The sequence below is a fragment of the Thunnus thynnus genome, chromosome 12, assembly GCF_963924715.1.
Source record: "Thunnus thynnus chromosome 12, fThuThy2.1, whole genome shotgun sequence".
In the NCBI taxonomy this organism is placed as follows: Eukaryota; Metazoa; Chordata; class Actinopteri; order Scombriformes; family Scombridae; genus Thunnus; species Thunnus thynnus.
In genome coordinates, this window is record NC_089528.1 from 2,731,599 (window position 1) to 2,748,909 (window position 17,311).

Here is a 17,311-nt window from a genome sequence, read left to right on the forward strand (position 1 = left end):
TGGAGCTTAAAGTAGAAGGAAAATAAAACAAGATTTGTCAGGTGGCCTGATGATGTTCTGTGTCTGTGTCATATAAGTCATGTACGTCATATGCATTTGATAAGCATTTGATAAGCCAGTGTTACATGAGTGAGCTCAGGGTACTTCAACTTAAGACAGCACATGTACATAGACCAAACACAATCAACTAAGAGTGCATCTTCATCACTTTGACAACACATAAAATATGTCCCATATTGTCCCAACAAAAATGTGCTGAAAATAAGTAGAGCACAAGCAAACATTCACCAATTGACACCATATGCTTGACTTGTGCTGCAAGAGCAATGGAACTAAGTTTCTGGGAAACACTAAAAACAGATTAACATGCTAGTGTTTAGTTAACCGTTGCATTTTGCTGATATTGGCATTACTTTCTTATTGTTCAGGGTTACACAGACCCCATTGCAGTATGTGCAAAAACATTAATGATTAATGATAATTATAAAATTACATTGTTTTTCTTTTCTTCTGACCTTATTAAAAACCAATATGTAGAAAAGTATTGAAGCAGTAACACTTCCCTTTGCAACAATTTGGGTTGTCACAGATGAATAGGATGAAAAATACAGAAATGTCCATGAAGCATTGTTATTACAAATTATGTGCACCTTTTTAAGATTTCAATAAAGTAAATGTAATACCCTTTCTACATCAGAATGAATGTTCATTAGAACTAGACAATATGATATTAATATGGATATTTTCTAGTTTTCATATGTATCTCCACATAACAAATATATGCAAAATCACATATAAAATGATCAAAATATAATAATCTAAATGTATAATATAATTTAGCTGTATTACATGAAACAAAACTCTAAAGAAAAAGTCATAAAAAAACTAAAGTTTTTTAGTACAGTGATAGTTGAGAGATGACAGGAAACAAGCTTGGAGAGAAGTAGGGAATGACATGCAACAAAGGTGCAGACATTGCGGTTATGTGACATGAGTCTTAACCAGTAGGTTACCAGGGTGCTCCAAACTTTAATAATTTTAAATGCTCCCTGGACAAGAAAGTTAAAATATTAAAGAACAAAGCTTAATGGCTTCCAATTCACTTTAAACATCATTAAATTAGATGTATCAATTGATGTGTTTTTGCTACCTTCAAGCAAAAACATGTCAGTTCCTTCATATTTTAAGCTGTTAGTAAATTTATTTTGTTTCCATTTGAATTATATTGGTATTTTATAATCTCTGAAGTATCCTGCTACACAGGAAAATCAATCCCAGTAGAGGTATTATATGGCCTGCAGTAAACATCCACCTTTCAATGCTATGCATGTATGTATACATTTATTTCAGGTATATAGAAAGGTGTGCATATCGTTTCTCCTGCTTGCAGAACAGCTGTGGGTGGACAGTGAGCAAGCTGCATCAGATTGATTGTAAATCCTTAAAAACTGAAATCTAAAAAGAGCTGGCACCTTATCACAAAAGAAGGGCTAAATCAAAATTATGACGTATCATCTGTGTTTGAAGTTTTGACTGCCAAACGTTCCCATTGCAAAGTATTTGTTTGAGTGAAAGTGAAAAGCATGCAGTGCTCTTTTTTATACTGAAAATTCGAGCACATGAAGACAAATGTCCATATTTCTCCAGTGAAATGCTTTTAGCTGTATGATCAGAGATGGGTTATATGTAGCTTTTCAGACTAAATGGATTATAAATCCTTTTAACATAGTGTACTACTCAAGAGCATAGCTATTATATTTAGAACTGAACATATAAATCGTATGCAACTGAAAAACCAGAATGTTGGCACCTTCAAGACACTTGGCGTCATGGAGTTTTACAAAACTCTACATTGCTGTGAAAAGACTGACATTTGCTAGGATAAGCTGTTCTATCTGAACACCACACATGCTCAATGGCTTTCACATTCATATTCACAGTATTCACATTACCATAGTGCAGAATGGAGGACTGAATCCCTCGCTCATATCCACACAGAAAGAGACCTCCCCGGGTTGGTTGTACTGGGTAATAGGCTTAGGCATATCTGTCTTGATTGTTCCTGTGAGGTTGTTCACTAGCTGTTTCCTTTCCACATTTTCCCCCACAACCTGCAGCTCTCCAGTCATTTGCATACTTGAGGAGAAAAGGTGTTGTGACCTTTTCAAAAATAGGCTGAAATAAACTGCTGGGGGCTAGTGATTACTATGTAATGGAATGATTTGTGTGCAAGGACACCAGCAGTGTAGCACTTTGTTTCTACATCTATAATACATTTAGCAACAGACATTATTAGCAAATTGATAATGTAAAAAAAGTATGTCACGGCTATAGCCAGTTAGCCATAATAACTAGTTTAGATAGTTTATGTTTTTTATACTTCCAATGACAACAGCTTCAAAACTGATTTTGTCATAGGGATCATTATGGAAACACAATTAATACCACTGAGAAATAAGGGAGAATGAATGCTCACTTAGCTAATCATTGGACTTGTACTTGATTTATTGAATAGTGCTGAGAAGTTCAAGTGTTGTTTCAGTATCCTTGGGTGGACAGACACTGAGTTTTTATGAGATTTCTTTGTTTAGTTAACTCAGACTACACGTTTTAATCAGCCTCTCTGAACGAACAGAACCTGCAACTTTTATGCTCTCACTGTACAGATCAGCCATGGCATGGAGCTCACACTGAAACATAAGCACGGAACCCTGAGTCGGTTTTGTCCAGTGACCATTCCAATAAAGTTTATTCAAACAAAATTGCTGCATCCTCTATAATTTTGAAAAAGGAGAAAGTGTTATTTGGTGCAGTTCTACTACAAACAGAAAGTTTGTATCAAGTGGCAGTAAAACAATCATTATTTTTCAAAAATATTAGGCTGTAGGCTGCATAAAGCTGATAACTTATGAAATCAAATGTTCTACTTATTGCGATAATTGTGTATATCTATTTTTAAAACAGTAAATATCTTCCAACTTGTGTGTTTGCTGTATAATAACAGCAACAGAAATAAGAATTGAACAATAGATAATAAAGTAGTTAAATCAGTTTGCAAAATCATGCTATCAGGCACTAAAAGTTATGAGAATGACAATAACATTTTCTTAGAACCTCCATCTTCTGTGTTTAAACAGACTTTTAATATGTGTAACCTTATTGTAAGAGCCAACTCTCTTCCGGATCGGCCTGTCTACTACACTCACTTTTCTATCTATTGGCAACTCAATGTGGCAAATGCACACTATGTAATTTAAATTCAAAATGTCCCTCTTTAAGCTTTTTGCATTCGAGAGAACAGTTTAAGACAATATTAATAATAACTTGTAATACAAAAAAAATTGGTTTCCATGATGAAATGCCAATGTGGACTGATCTGTGAAAACACAGGGTTCTTTGACAACATGAAGTGCATAAAATAAGAGCAGGATCCAAACTGTCAAAAAAAAAAAAAAAAAAGCTCAGGTTAACACGGCTGAACACAACTACTCCTCACTTATGAATATCGGTATAGAGTGTGTCTAGAAGTGGTGGAGACATCAATAACATCTATACACTTGTCAAATTAGCCCTGAAAGGTCTACAAGTTTTACCTGACTTTGTCAATAGGGATCACTGCAGAAATACTGTGAATATCACTGGTAAATTAGAGAAAATTAATGTTCACTTAGTTGCCAAATGATAGTACTTACTGAGAAGAAGTAAGAGTGCATTGACTTCAGCCCTGCAGTAAAATGCAATTAAATCCCCCATGTGTAGAATTTGGAAGTTTCTGATTTTGGCAGCTTGTTGTGGTAGTATCAAATATGGTATTGGAGAGACTGCAATGCACACTGCCCCCTTCTCAAACAATGCTAATGATATTAGAATAATTTAAAAAATGTTATAATCAGACCAGCATACTGGCATTCAAATAAATTGCTTTTAAATAAATGTATTCTGGGTACTGCATAAAGCACACTACAGCATGTTCAACACTTCTGGGACTTATATCATGAGCTGTGCACTGTAAACTGCAGGCACAAAAAACAGAAGAGTCTGCATTTTATTTCAAGTATTTCAAGTTTCAAGTGTATTTCATGTCAACAAGACATGAGTGAGTAAGCTTAAGAAATGTCATTGATCAAGTAATTACTCCATAAAATGGTATTGAACAAACACCAACAAGTGCATGCTCTCTGCTCAACACGTGGTCAGAAATGACAAAAAAGGGGGGTTAGGGAAAACAAAGTGGATTTCTTGGATCTATGAACTTCATTAGGAAAAAAGCAGTAAGTATCTTACCTTTCCCACGTACTGAGGTTCAGGTCCGATGTGTTCTTCAAGAACAAAGAATTGGTTCCAGATCCAGCCTCTTTTGGGCCGCTGATGGAAATCCTTGTCTGTGTCCAGCAACTTAGTTTGGTTCCTCTGTGCTCTGATGGATGTTTTGGAGTTTGAGTTGGAGATCTTGGAATCAGATCTGGCAATAGGATTAGTTTGTGAAGAGGGTTGGAGTTTAGAATGAGATTTAGAATTGGATAGTGAAGCCAGGCTGCCACTGGAGTAGATGTTCATAGAGCCAGATGAGTTGGACCATGCGTAAGGACTGAATATTGAAGACAATTTAGTGTTGGGCAAGGAAACAGACTCGGAATCTGTCTTTGGCCCAGTTATCGCCTTAGAGTTGGGGACTGCCTTGGCCTTTGGCTGCGACAGTGATCCAAGGCTTGGTTTTGGATTGGTTTTGGGGCTGATTTTTGAAGATTGCTTAGGGTTGTTACTTCTTGCCAATTGATTAGAATTCGACTTAAAGGCAAACCCTTGCCTTGAATTAGAACCTTGTTTGGATAGAGGCTGTAGCCTGAGTCCAGTGTTTGAGCTTGATGTGGCTTGGGAGACTGCTGATGGGATGTTTATGTTGGACCTATGGTTGTCAGTAAGATGGGACATGGTGTCAAGCCAAGGCTTTAACTGATACTTGCCCCAGAGGTTCTGGCTAGAACTCAAGAGTTGGCTGGGCTTCAGCTGAGACATAGGTGTTTCAGGACTGGAACTTGGAAGCAGGGTTGGTTCAGGCAGTGACTTGAGCCTTGGGTTGGGGTACAGGCTGGGGTTGGGGTTGGCGTGAGGGCTCAGATCGGGCTGGGTCCCATAACAACTCTGGGAGACAACACATAGGAAGACCACCAGAGGACAAAGATGGGAAACTGCAGCCACGCTGGCTGGAACTCTCATTGTAAAGAAAGAATGGTCCAGAAATGTCTACCCCTCTCACCTCCACTGTGTCATACCACCATGGGCATATACAAACACTCGTACACACCCACAAATACACTCAAACACACAGGTTTGCAGTCCTTTTCACGGTGCAGGCTTGCCAGGAGTGTCCACACAGTGTGGTCCAAAAAATCATTTCGTATAGTTCCCTCAGAAAAATAAAATAGAACTCCATAATCCGACTGACTATGTTTAACTTTGTGTGGACATGAGATGTTCCTTATTATGTGGCAGTTTTCTTCCTCACAAAATTGTTCCCATGGCTGAGGAACATTTGGATTATTTTGAATAATTCAGAAATCCTTTCTGAAAACACCACGTTATCAAACATGAACATCCAAGTAGATACAACAAGTCCATACACTTCCAGTAAAGTCCATTGCAAACTTGTGCTTCAACACAGTAAATATAATATCCACAATGGTCAAAAGCTGAATTCCCTTTTCTTCCTGTTGAAAGCAAACAGTGAATAGCCGATTGTTTGCTCAGAAGCTCATCAGAGGGGCTGCTCTTCCTGAAACAGAGAAGATGAAATCCATGAATAAAAGTTTTTCTTTTTTTTTTTTACTTGTAAAAGTACTGATAAACTCTAACAAGAACAAAACCACAATACAGAACACTATTTTACCGTGGCACCCTCTTTGGAAACCCTTCTGACAGTGCAATTATTTATAGAAGGCTAATTTCAGGAAAATTGCATCACTCAGCAATGTTGCTTTAAATAAACAATCTCTTAAGAATTCTGTCTTTCAGATTGGAGAACTACTTTCAAGGCAGACCAAAGCCAAGCTCTGATTAGTGGCGATTTTGTAAATGTATCTTAAGCCCACTAACTTTGAGCACAATGATAATTACCAGTTTGCACAGAATGACTGATCACTGTAATCACTTTCCAAAATTACACAGATGGGAGTGTGTACTCCATTTATGTTTTGTCTTTGTTCCAAGTGTATGGAATTTTTGCAACTGACATTGATCTCCTCAAACAAAAGGAATATATGAGATATATGCCTGTACGTGCAATTTCAGCAGATGTTCTGTTGTGATCATGAATTCACCGAAATTGTAATATCAATTGAGTAGTGTATTATATTCAATATACTATTGAATTTCTGATGCCTTTTTAATGACACAGATACAGAAAATGTTTTTCTTTGCATTTGTAGCGTTTGAGGATGGAATTTCTCAGCATATGTCTCAGTGAATTATGTGAAATGCACACTGTTAGAATCCTGTCCAGGAGATGACAACTTGACAGCCAGTGTCAAATATTTTATCTGCTTCAAAAAAGTCTATTAAAACAATCCTGTTCAGTCTCTATACCATTCAAATCATTCTCCACCTCCCCAATCTTGTATATCGACTAATTTAGTTTCTCTAAAAAAGAAACGTGAAAGATCTGAATGAAATGAGGAACACTTTAAAAAATATGGTAATCTGTTTCTGCTGCTAGAGAACAGAAGATCTCAAAACCTACACCCTGATATATTATTACCTTAAAGAAAGAGCCCTATCTGTCTGTTTTTGAATTCCACATAGCTTAACTAATGTGCTCTGTAGGTAAGGGTAAAAATTAGCCACAGAAACCAGTTGACAAAGCCAGAAGAACTGGCAAAATATTATTTTGCAATTTAGGGATGTAAGTTTAGGCTGAAAGACATTATGTTTATTGTTATTCCATTCACAGACCTAACTATTAACATTACAGATGTGGATGGAACTGTACTTTTATGAAAATGGTCATGGCCTGTATGTTTGTGTCTTGCCCTGGGCTGCTGTGTATTTATGTTTTTCCCTTCAGGTCCAAGTAGGCGGACAATCAATTAGTGCAACTGGGTGCACCTGGCCAGTCCATCCAGAATGCATTTAGGATCAGCCATCCCCATTCCTTGCTCTCTCACTTCATGGCTCTCCCCCTGGCACCACATGTTTCTTTTGTTTGGATTCGTTTCACTTCTCTTTAGTTTACACCCTACAACACCACACATTTACACATCCATTCACCAACACTACTGATCTACTGACTGACCACTTCACATATTAGATTAATATTTTGTTGTAATTTCTTTAAATTGATTAATAAATTGATTTTTGAGTACAACCATTTGTATTTCCCTTTTTTTTGTCATGGCCTAAGAGCCAGGTCATAACACTACTAACACACAAGCTGTGAAATAAGACTGCCCAGTCAGTTTGGTGTGGGCTGGCTTGCTCTGTACTCATGTGATTGAACAAGCCATTCAGATTTGATGCCCCTTCTTATGTCACATGGGGCGAAGCTAGGCTAAACTGAGCTAAGCTAAGGGTGAAAAATTTGCCCGTATCGTGGGCTGCCTACCGACAGACGGCTGCTGAACACTGGCAAGCTCTGCAGAAGAGAGCCAGCTGGGAAGCAGAGCTGAAGAGTCCTGCATCGCTGCTGCTACTACTGCTGTCTTCTGGAGGAATAAACACCCAATTCTGCTCTTATCTAGAGCAGTTTACCGGCAGGAGGAGTTTGTTTTTTAAACTTTTGGGATTAAGTGGATTTATCTTGCCTCTCAGCCTAGCCGGAGCTAACACCGGAGTCACACACCACCTCAGCTGCTGTCATCAATAATAAACATCTTAAATGCCGATGAGTTTATATTTTAATATTACGCAGTATGTAGATATCTATGTGTATAAACAATAATGTTGCTGCTGTATTTATGCCTTTAGGTGACATTATTTTGAGTGTGGATGAAGCAGAACAATGTTAGCATAGCTCTGATCGATCTGAACTCCATTCAAAAAACGAGCATTTTAACAGTTGTTTGCTTGTCGTCTTGCAGACAGACCTGACAAAGGATGAATTCAGGCTTTTTACAAATCGACATGATGATGTCATTATTTTGGCATCCTTTTGATCCGTTTATTGCAATTAAATCACAGCAAAATGTAAGTTTATTAATACTCAAACCAGCCATTCTGAGCAGGGCCGTTGGGAGGATGAGAAGGCTGCTGTGGTGCTTGATCCTTGTGGTATTTTGACCAAAGCATGTCAGATACATTTTATTAAGACCCCAGGGAACTGTGTTAACTTGTGGAAAAGGGGTATAATATGGCCTCTTTAAACTGTACTGTCAAATTAACCCTGTGTGATTAGTGTCACTGCGCAAGATCTTTTCTTTAAAGCCCATTTTTCTTCAGTTTGCCAACTCCATTTCTTTTTTGTTTTGAAGTGTAACAATGAAAAAATTTGCATACTTCAAGTGGGAAAAGGCAACATGACAACAACAGCTACTAACAAAGGCTTCAAATCCTCCTGTCAAAGAATCTGTTGGTTTGACAACTGCAAACTGCTGCTAACATTCTAGCCAGTAAGCCTGTTGTTTGGCTTGTTTTGTCTTTTCAGCTGTTGTTGACTGTACGTACTGCACATGAAGTCTGCAAGATTTCTTTGTATTACCTTTAATCTAGATCACTCCACCTGCCAGCTGCAACAGCCTCATCTACAGGCAACCAAAGCAAAAACAATATGCAAGTGATAAATATTTCATCCATGATGGAGGCTTTCTGAGGGAGTCTTTGCTGAAATGATTCTCCTTTTTTTCCCCTTCTCTGTCTCTGCTTTGTGAGAACAGAGTGATTGATTTAGAGAAAGAAATGAGTGAGAATACATTAAGTTAATGCTCAGGGGCTAATTTAGGCCAGGCAAGTTAATGTGGATGTGTAATAGCTATATGAGATTAAGGGGGTGTCTCCTTGTGCTTGAGGGAATTATTCTTGAAATGATTACATACAAGTTGTTTACTTGTTCCCTCCTATATTAATATGCAAAATTAGATTTACACTTACATAGTAAAATAACTATTGGAGTGTGGATTTCAAAACATATTTGCTTATTATTTTGACCATTATGCCATTCATTCAGTAATGATACCCTGAGGCCTAGAAGACCAATGTCCTTGTAGAAATTACACATCTCCATCGATAATAATTGTGAATTTTTGAACCAAACAATAAATGTGTTCATTGTTTCTAACAATTAAAATTAAAGTATATAAATGAATTAGAACTACATCAAATATTAAAATGTGCTTCTTTATCCCTTGAACAGTGGGTGAACACATTAACTGCAAAAGATAATACTGCTTTCAACATGTTATGTTACTTTACCTTTAATGGCAGCCATTCTGTCCGATCTTATTATACATTCTCTCCTTGTGAACTGCTGTATTACTGCAATTACGTGAATGAATTTGACAGTTCAGGGGCCAAACTGCCTTATCTGTACATGAGGTTCAATGTGAAGCTTCAAGGGTCTAATGAGGTGTAATAAAAGAATAAGCCATGTATACTTAGTGTCCATGGATAATTAATTTAATATGAGAATGGACTGAAAAAATGAGTAACCCTAGTGCTATGAGTACACACAGAGCGCCATAAAAGCACCTTAAAGTCTCTATGGGATTTCAGACATGTTGGATAAGTAAGAGTGGCGGTGTGGATGGGCATTTGGCATGTCATGTTGTATCAGCTCTCAAATGTATGTCACTTTGGATAAAAGCGTGTGCTAAATAAAATTGTAAATTGTAATTGCAAATTGTAAATGTCTCTCCTGCATGCATTAATGGTTGCATTTTGATTAATCATTAGCACAGTACTAATCATTAGCACTACTCCCTAATCCTTAAAATTTTCATGCAATCAAACACCATTTTTAAACTATTATTGGTTGACATTTTTTCATCCATAGTTATTCAATGTTTTTACACATTTGTCATTTCTTCTCTATACAGTAGTTTTTATTGGTAGTTTTTATTCCTGTGCTTATTCCTTTTTACAATAGTTTTTATTCCTGTGCTGGATTCAGATACACAGCAGGGATTCATAGAGTTACTGGAGTTATCCAGTATTACTGTTTGTAATTTTATCTCACTGATATCAGCATCATTGTTTACTGTTCACTCTACTACTGTTGTATTAAGCTACTGCTAATGCCAATCCAGCATCTCCTACTGCTGCTGCCTCACATTAGAAGCATTCAGCTGGTGAAATGCGGGGTGCCTTTTATTGTGTAGCAGTTACAGGAAACACAATGCATTTGTGAGTCAGCACTGGCGGTGGATTCCTCATCAAAATAGCTTCTACAAGACAGAACAGTTATTTTCTGCATTTTTTAATCAGTGGATTTAACAACACATGCTGAATCAAAAATGGAGCTTAGCGCAAATTCAGACAGGAAGACTATCTTTAACCATTCATTCATTTCCCACTCCTCTCTCTCTCCCCTGCTCCTCCCGCTTTCACATCAGCTGTTTAGGAGCGTCACTCCTAGTTATCAAATTTGATTCCTCCATGATCTCTAACCACCAATCATGGCTCAGCTGTCAAACTGTAAAATTTGTTTCCCTCTCTGTCGTTGTCAGCTGTCATTCCAGAGCAATCATCGCAACCCTCTTCCGCCCCATCCACCTCCATGGCTGTGTCCCGGAAGCTCGCTCCTCTCCTCTTCATCGCAGATCACCATCTTGCCTTCTCCACTCTCTTACTTCGGCACCAGGCCCGAGTTCACCAGAAGCCGCTACCACACCATCAAGATCTACGCCTTTTCATCACCACCACCAGTGTCTAGACTCCATCGTGGGGTTATCCTATACTACTCTTGCATTCATCTCCCCCTTTCATATCCAGTGACATCACGATGGGGTCTAATCACCAAAGACTTTTCCACCGTCATCTATCATGCTTGTTCAATAAATATAATTTACTTTATAAAGAAACTGAGTGTCTCCTGATTGAAATATCTGCTACTGTGATGCTGTACTCCATGCACAGTGTGCTCTAAGCAGCACTGAGGGGCCTGGCCTGCTAACCTGTAGGCTTCTGTTTCTTCATAGAGCAAATGTGTGAACACTAGGGATGAAATGAATAGTTGAACAATTGCAGGTGATGTACTCAGCTCAGGCCTAGTTACCTGAAACCCTTCATTCCAACAGTCCAATAGCTGCGGGATCATGGTGTCAAGGGTAAGATTAACAAAAAGTTGCAGTACTCAAGCAGTGCAAGCCTTCCTCTTTCTGTAACTAAAATGTAATTGAAATTAAATAGCATTTTTTGTCTGATACAGCTACACATAAGCTCTGTAAATCACTTGCCCTGTCACCTTTGAGAAAAAAAACTCAGAAACCAAAAGGGAGAAATTTATATTTTATATTTTTTGGTTTCATGATGGTGCTCCCTAGTTTTTCATTGATTCAAAGAATACCGTTTACGTAGATGGAGACCTTGTTTCCATAAAGCCAGTCAAATGTTGCATAAAGCAATTATGTCAGCATTCTATCATAGGCAGGGCAGACGGTCACACTGAGCCTGATTGCATCCTGATACAAAACACAAGAGCCACAGACTGAACAACAATCCACATTTGCTCTCCTGCTAAAGTCTCCTTCTTATCTAACTTTCAAACATGAACATATCTTATCCCGCAGCTTAGCTTGTTGAACTAACATCAGTTAGCAAGTTAGATATTATTATATTCTACTGGATCAGATTATTCTACAGCCTTCTGGACCGGAAACAATTATCACAGCCAAAGAGCTTGGAAATGCCTCGTCCCAAAGTGGAGCTGCAGGGCATGGAAGGGCAATCTGTGTGACTGTGTGTGTCTTTATGCTGTGCATTACAGAGAGAGACAGAGCAAAGGTTTCTCACGGGTACATATTTAGGTATGTCATATTCAGAATTAATATGAAATTACTCAGAAATTAAAAAATTAAACTGGGCATCTGTAGATTTCAGCAAGCTTTAAAACGTTTTTAACAAAGCCTGATGTTCTTTAATGTAATGTTGAAATAGGTTGAATGCCTGAAAACAAATCAATGAACGAATGAAATAATTTTAAACAGATAAAACCATTTAATCAACTGTGACCTCTTGCCATGCACTGTATAGTATTTGAAGGGATGGGTTCCATCGAACTGTTTAAACAGCCAGATACAAAAGTGTAACTAACTGCCCTTCTGCTGCAGTCCAAGGGCAGAGGCTGCACTACAATTTCTTTTGGTTTCTGGAGATCTATCAAAACCAATTAGCCATGGATTAGCATTCAATGTTGCTAATTATAATGCTAATTGGAGGGGAACATAGGGAACACAGCGGACCTCTAAAGGGAGGCTGAGACTATGACTTGGATGCTGACAAGGTTTCTGACTTCCGTTTGTAATATTCTGTTTATATGTTGGTGCATCTATCTATCTATCTGTCTATCTATCTATCTGTCTATCTATCACTGTATTTGTTTCATACACACAGCAAAGGTATAAGGAGGTAAAAAGTTAAAGGAGATGCATTGTTAGTCAAGAACATGTTATGGTTTGATGGTGATAATAGTGGTGCCAGGGATGGTGATCATCATGGTTGTGATGGTAACATCTGTATGATTTCAGCATAAGGCTGAAGGAAAATCTACATGGTAATAACTAATTTTTTCAGGTTTTGACAGTAAACTAACAAGTGGCATGTGAATATGCTGCAGCATGTTTACAAAAATAAACAAATGTTTCATATCTCTGCTCAAAAAATTAAGTTCATTACGAAACCTTATGTAGAATATATCCCACTAAAGGTGTTTTTAGACAGCGAATGGTTGCAGTGGCACGCAGAAGGTGGGACTACTCTCGTGAACACACACAGCTCTTGTATGTGACCATGGCAACTACAGAAGCTACAGTGATGGAAACACATTTGGAAAACGATAAAGGAGCTGATTTTACTGGCAGCTATCTGAGTTTCCTGAGTAATACATCTCTTCACCAAACAGACAGGTCAATAACAGGAATAATGATATGAATAAACATTTATGTTACTATGTTAGCAAAACTTACTGTGTATTGCTCACCATTTTGTCCATTTTAAGTCACAACCCGCTCTATTTAGCAACATTACGACATTGCACTGGGTGGATAGCAGCAGCCTGTGGTGTACAGGCTGGTTGGAGATTCAAAATACAGAACATCAATTTTGCCGGGTGGCGGCTGCGATGGCAACCACTCACTGTCTGAAAGCACCTTAGTTATATATATTAAGACAGAGTTGCCCTCTGAAATTTGAATTCTCAAAAACACATCAATTTAATTTCATAAAGGTAAGTTGGAAGCCAGAAATGTTAACTTCTCAAGCTTATTAGATATAGGAAATATGTATATGTTACTTAAATTGATTTTTTATTGGAGGACTTAATTGGGCGATTTGTATTGTCTTTCTTTTAAATGTATGCTGTATTCTTCTTTATTGACATTTTATGTGCTCACTTACCCAATGTACAATATGAATACTGTGTACTTGTTTTATACATAATAATAATGCAGTGGGTTTCTTAATAAAAGACTTCCATTTTGGGGATCTATGCAGCTGCTTGCAGGTTCTAGCAAATCATAATTGTTGACCATGTATTTTACAAGAGCAATAGGCAATATACTGACTGGCAAGCACATAGATGATTCAAATTCAAAGCTGACAGTAAAACATTGTAGCATATAATGAGCCTTATTCATTTATATTTTGTTTCATGTTTAAGCATATTTCTAAAGTTCAACTAAGCTTTCTTTTCATGAACGTTTACCGAGTAAACTGCTGGTGCTTAAGCACCACATTTACACACCTTCTTGTATTCAAACACTAAACTGCCAATATTTTCACAGCCCTGGTGTCTGTCTGCCTATCTTAAGTCTTTTCAGCTAGCCCTGGGTGTCTCTACTTTCTAGTGATATATTTTAAAGATACAGCATTTAGCTTGTAGGTTTCAATCTTTTTTCTGTGGCTGAATGACAATCCCTGGTGCAGCATGATTCTGGTATCTGTTGTAATTTTAAATTATATAAGTCAGCTAGAAAAGACTGAATAAATGATTTAGTGACAGGGTGGGGGGTAAATCTAAAACAGCTGGCAACCCCACAGTTTCACAGTTAGAGGTACACCCCAACACTGAAGCATCTATAACTGATTTGAAGTCTGATGTTCTGTAGTCCTGCATAGTCTTGCGTTTATATTTTCTGGACTTCAGTTACAGTGGAGAAAAAGTGGTTAACTGTAACAAACAGAGAAAAAATCACAGCTAACACTACACAGTTGTGTGAAACGGAGGAAAAGCCTGCAAACTAACAGGACAAAAAGCCATATATTTGCAGTGTTTTGGATTTTCTAAGCAAAGCGGCTTGCTTCCCCACAGCAGCCTGTCCACTTCCCTGACTCGCGTTGCTGGGTGACTCAAATGCCCAGATAACACAATCAAGGTAACAACTCCACAGTTATGAACTTTACAAAAGTTACAGCGCCAGTTAAAGTTTGAACATAACATTGACTTTAGAAGGTTACAACACCTGCTTAAGGTAAAACACTATAATTTTAAGAAGTTACACTGCCAGCTAAAGTTTAAACACTAACAATAACTTAAACTTGGCTGGCATCATTAAGCAACTCAGACATACATTTTCAAATGCTTCCTTACATCTGTTGGGACGGGCAGTAGTGCGTTTGGTTATTAGCAATAATTCATAATTATCATAGATAATTATGAATTATGAAAATAAGATATTGTTAACCTTAATCAATAATTCGGGCACCAACTCTTGGATCTGTGAGGAACACAGTTGAGTATTTGCTATAATTATCAATTATCAAGGATAATTAAATAATTATGACAATTAATAGAATTATTAATATGAATTAACAAATACGGGGCACCACCCGGAAACCGGGACCAATAACCAAACAAGGTAGTCTCATAAAAGGGAGTTCACCTAGAATGTTAATATCTGAGAGATATCAAAATTCAAGGGTGAACAAAGAAGGGTGAATTCGAGCTCTGACTCCTTCAATCAGCCACTTTTCACAATATTACACACAATAATGACAGAAGAACTTCTCTTTAAAGATATAACAGTGTTTATTAAACTTAGCAAAATTAACAAACAAAACACAAACAGCTATGTACAGGGTTGGACACATGCAGGGGAATGCATGTGCGTGTGTGCATGTGTGCGTGTGTGTGTGTGTGTGTGTGTGTGAGCGTGCGTGTGTGCGACAAGATGGTGACGAGGCCTGACGTTATGACGTCGTCGGTCTGCGAGAACCGGATGGCAGAAATGTGGCGGTGTCTTGGTTAGACAGAAGCAAGACGGCGCCGCCTGGTGGACGGCGTCTCGCACTCACCCACTTCTGTGAAAAACACACGTGTCTGAAGGCGGATAAGGAAAGACAAAGCAAAGCTTTGTCCGACCATCAGATGTGCAAAAAGACGTTGGTGCGTGTATGTGTGTGTGTGCGCGTGTATGTGTTAGTCAGAAGAGAAAGGGAAGAAGGAGAGAAAGCGATCGTAAGGGGAAAAGAAGCGGCTTTGTCCACAGACAGCGTATGTACGGACGGCAGTCTGTAACGCACGTTGTCTGGTTTCTGACCGACAAAGCAACTTACTTTCTCACTCACGATGGCACAAACACAGCGGTGGTCCCGAGCGGGACAAACACAAAAAAGTCTAACGTGGTGAACACAACTAAACATTCAGCAAACTTAAAATACTCCTAAGAGTAAACAGAGAAAACTGGACTCGGCGGTCCGTCAACAACACAACAAACAATAGCAAAAGCTAAGAGCTAAATGCTAATCAACAGCAACTGATGCTGATAAGAACACACAATTAACACTGCCTCTGCCCAGACTTATGCCTCTTACTTGGTCGCTTCAGAAAGCGAGCAGGGTGTGTGTGTAGTCCGTCGTTATGTCCGGCTTTGTCCTGGGCTGGGATGCAGACGGTGGCCGTTCTCGCACGGTTGGCGAAAAGCACGGCAGCTGGCTCTCGGCGGCGTGGCGGAGAGAACAGCAGAGTCAACTCGGTGAAGAAGTTTCTTCCGTCTCGAGGGAATTTGAGGACGCTGGTTGCAGCAGCGGTCTCTCTCGGATCCAGGAATGTATTCGAGTGAACACGGGCGAAGTCTCGTCTCGTCCGGCGAGGGGAGTCTTCGATGAGGGGAAAACACGTGCGTGGGGAACCCCGTTTAGTCAGCTGACTCACAGAGGAACAGAAGTTACCCCTAGCTCAGTGACATGGGAAAGGTGTGTGCTTCAGGGCATGTTCAATTTTTAAAGGGGCAGTGATGTCATGGCTGCGTCATCAGGATGCTCCGCTGTGCAGGAGCGTCTCTGCCAATGAGACTGTATGTTGACTGTTCCCTGCTGAGGTGTGAAAATCGCAAAGCATCCTTGGAAATGGAGTTTGCAATGGACTCCCATTGTCTGTAAGCAGCATTTTGGCGCTATTCCTTTGTCTCGGGGGAAACAAAGGAACAAGCACCTCGTGGTCAGGCCTCACAGGTTACATGTAGGCCCTCGCTGTGTGACCTCATGGTTTGAGGCCCAACACATCTCACGTGTTACCTGTTTTGAAGCATCTAAACTACCTGTGCGCAGTATTGACTCACACAAGTCTGTTACGAGGCTGTTAAATTAATAAAGGGGGCACACTGAATTAGTGCGCCTAGTTAAACACAATGATAAGCAGTACCAGTATTGATACAGGCATTGTTAAAATCAGAAATAGTTTCTTTTTTTCACAACTTAAAACTGCAGGAATGAAAACCATTACCCTAAAGCTGAAAAAGATGTTTAAAATAAACCATGATGTACGCCATAATGACTCTTAATCTAATGGAATTGTGTGACTTGTCTAAAGCCTGATGATAACTAAACCCTGAACCCAACAACACAAACTATACTGCTCAAGCAGTCAAGAAAGGTGGTTGCCTGCATTAAAAACTCTTGAATCACTGCTCTCATCTCATTTTTTTCAGGGAGCCAGTGTTGTGCTCATTGACGACTGTCTCCCTAATTTGAAAAACAACTAAGTCAATGGGGGGAGCTTTGTAGGCAGGGTTAAGAATGGGGAAGTCATCTTATTGTGTGAGAATGCATTCCAAACAAAAAGGCTGACAAGTGTGGATGAGATCAGTGCACCTATCAGTTTGTTGTGAGTCAACTTGTACCGACCATGACAACACTTAAATAGACGGGCTTATTTGATCATCATGACAAA

At 38.8% G+C, this 17,311-nt stretch overlaps 1 protein-coding gene across 1 annotated transcript in view; it reads right to left on the minus strand.

Annotated features, from left to right (window-relative positions):
- The window catches only part of LOC137193593 (cadherin-18-like), a 206,713-nt gene that overhangs the window by 175,013 nt on the left and 14,389 nt on the right, over positions 1-17,311 (minus strand). Inside the window, exon 2 of the mRNA XM_067604822.1 lies at positions 4,285-5,773. Within this exon, the coding sequence (XP_067460923.1) occupies positions 4,285-5,217 (933 nt within the window). The 5' untranslated portion in view covers positions 5,218-5,773. The remainder of the gene's footprint in view (positions 1-4,284; positions 5,774-17,311) is intronic.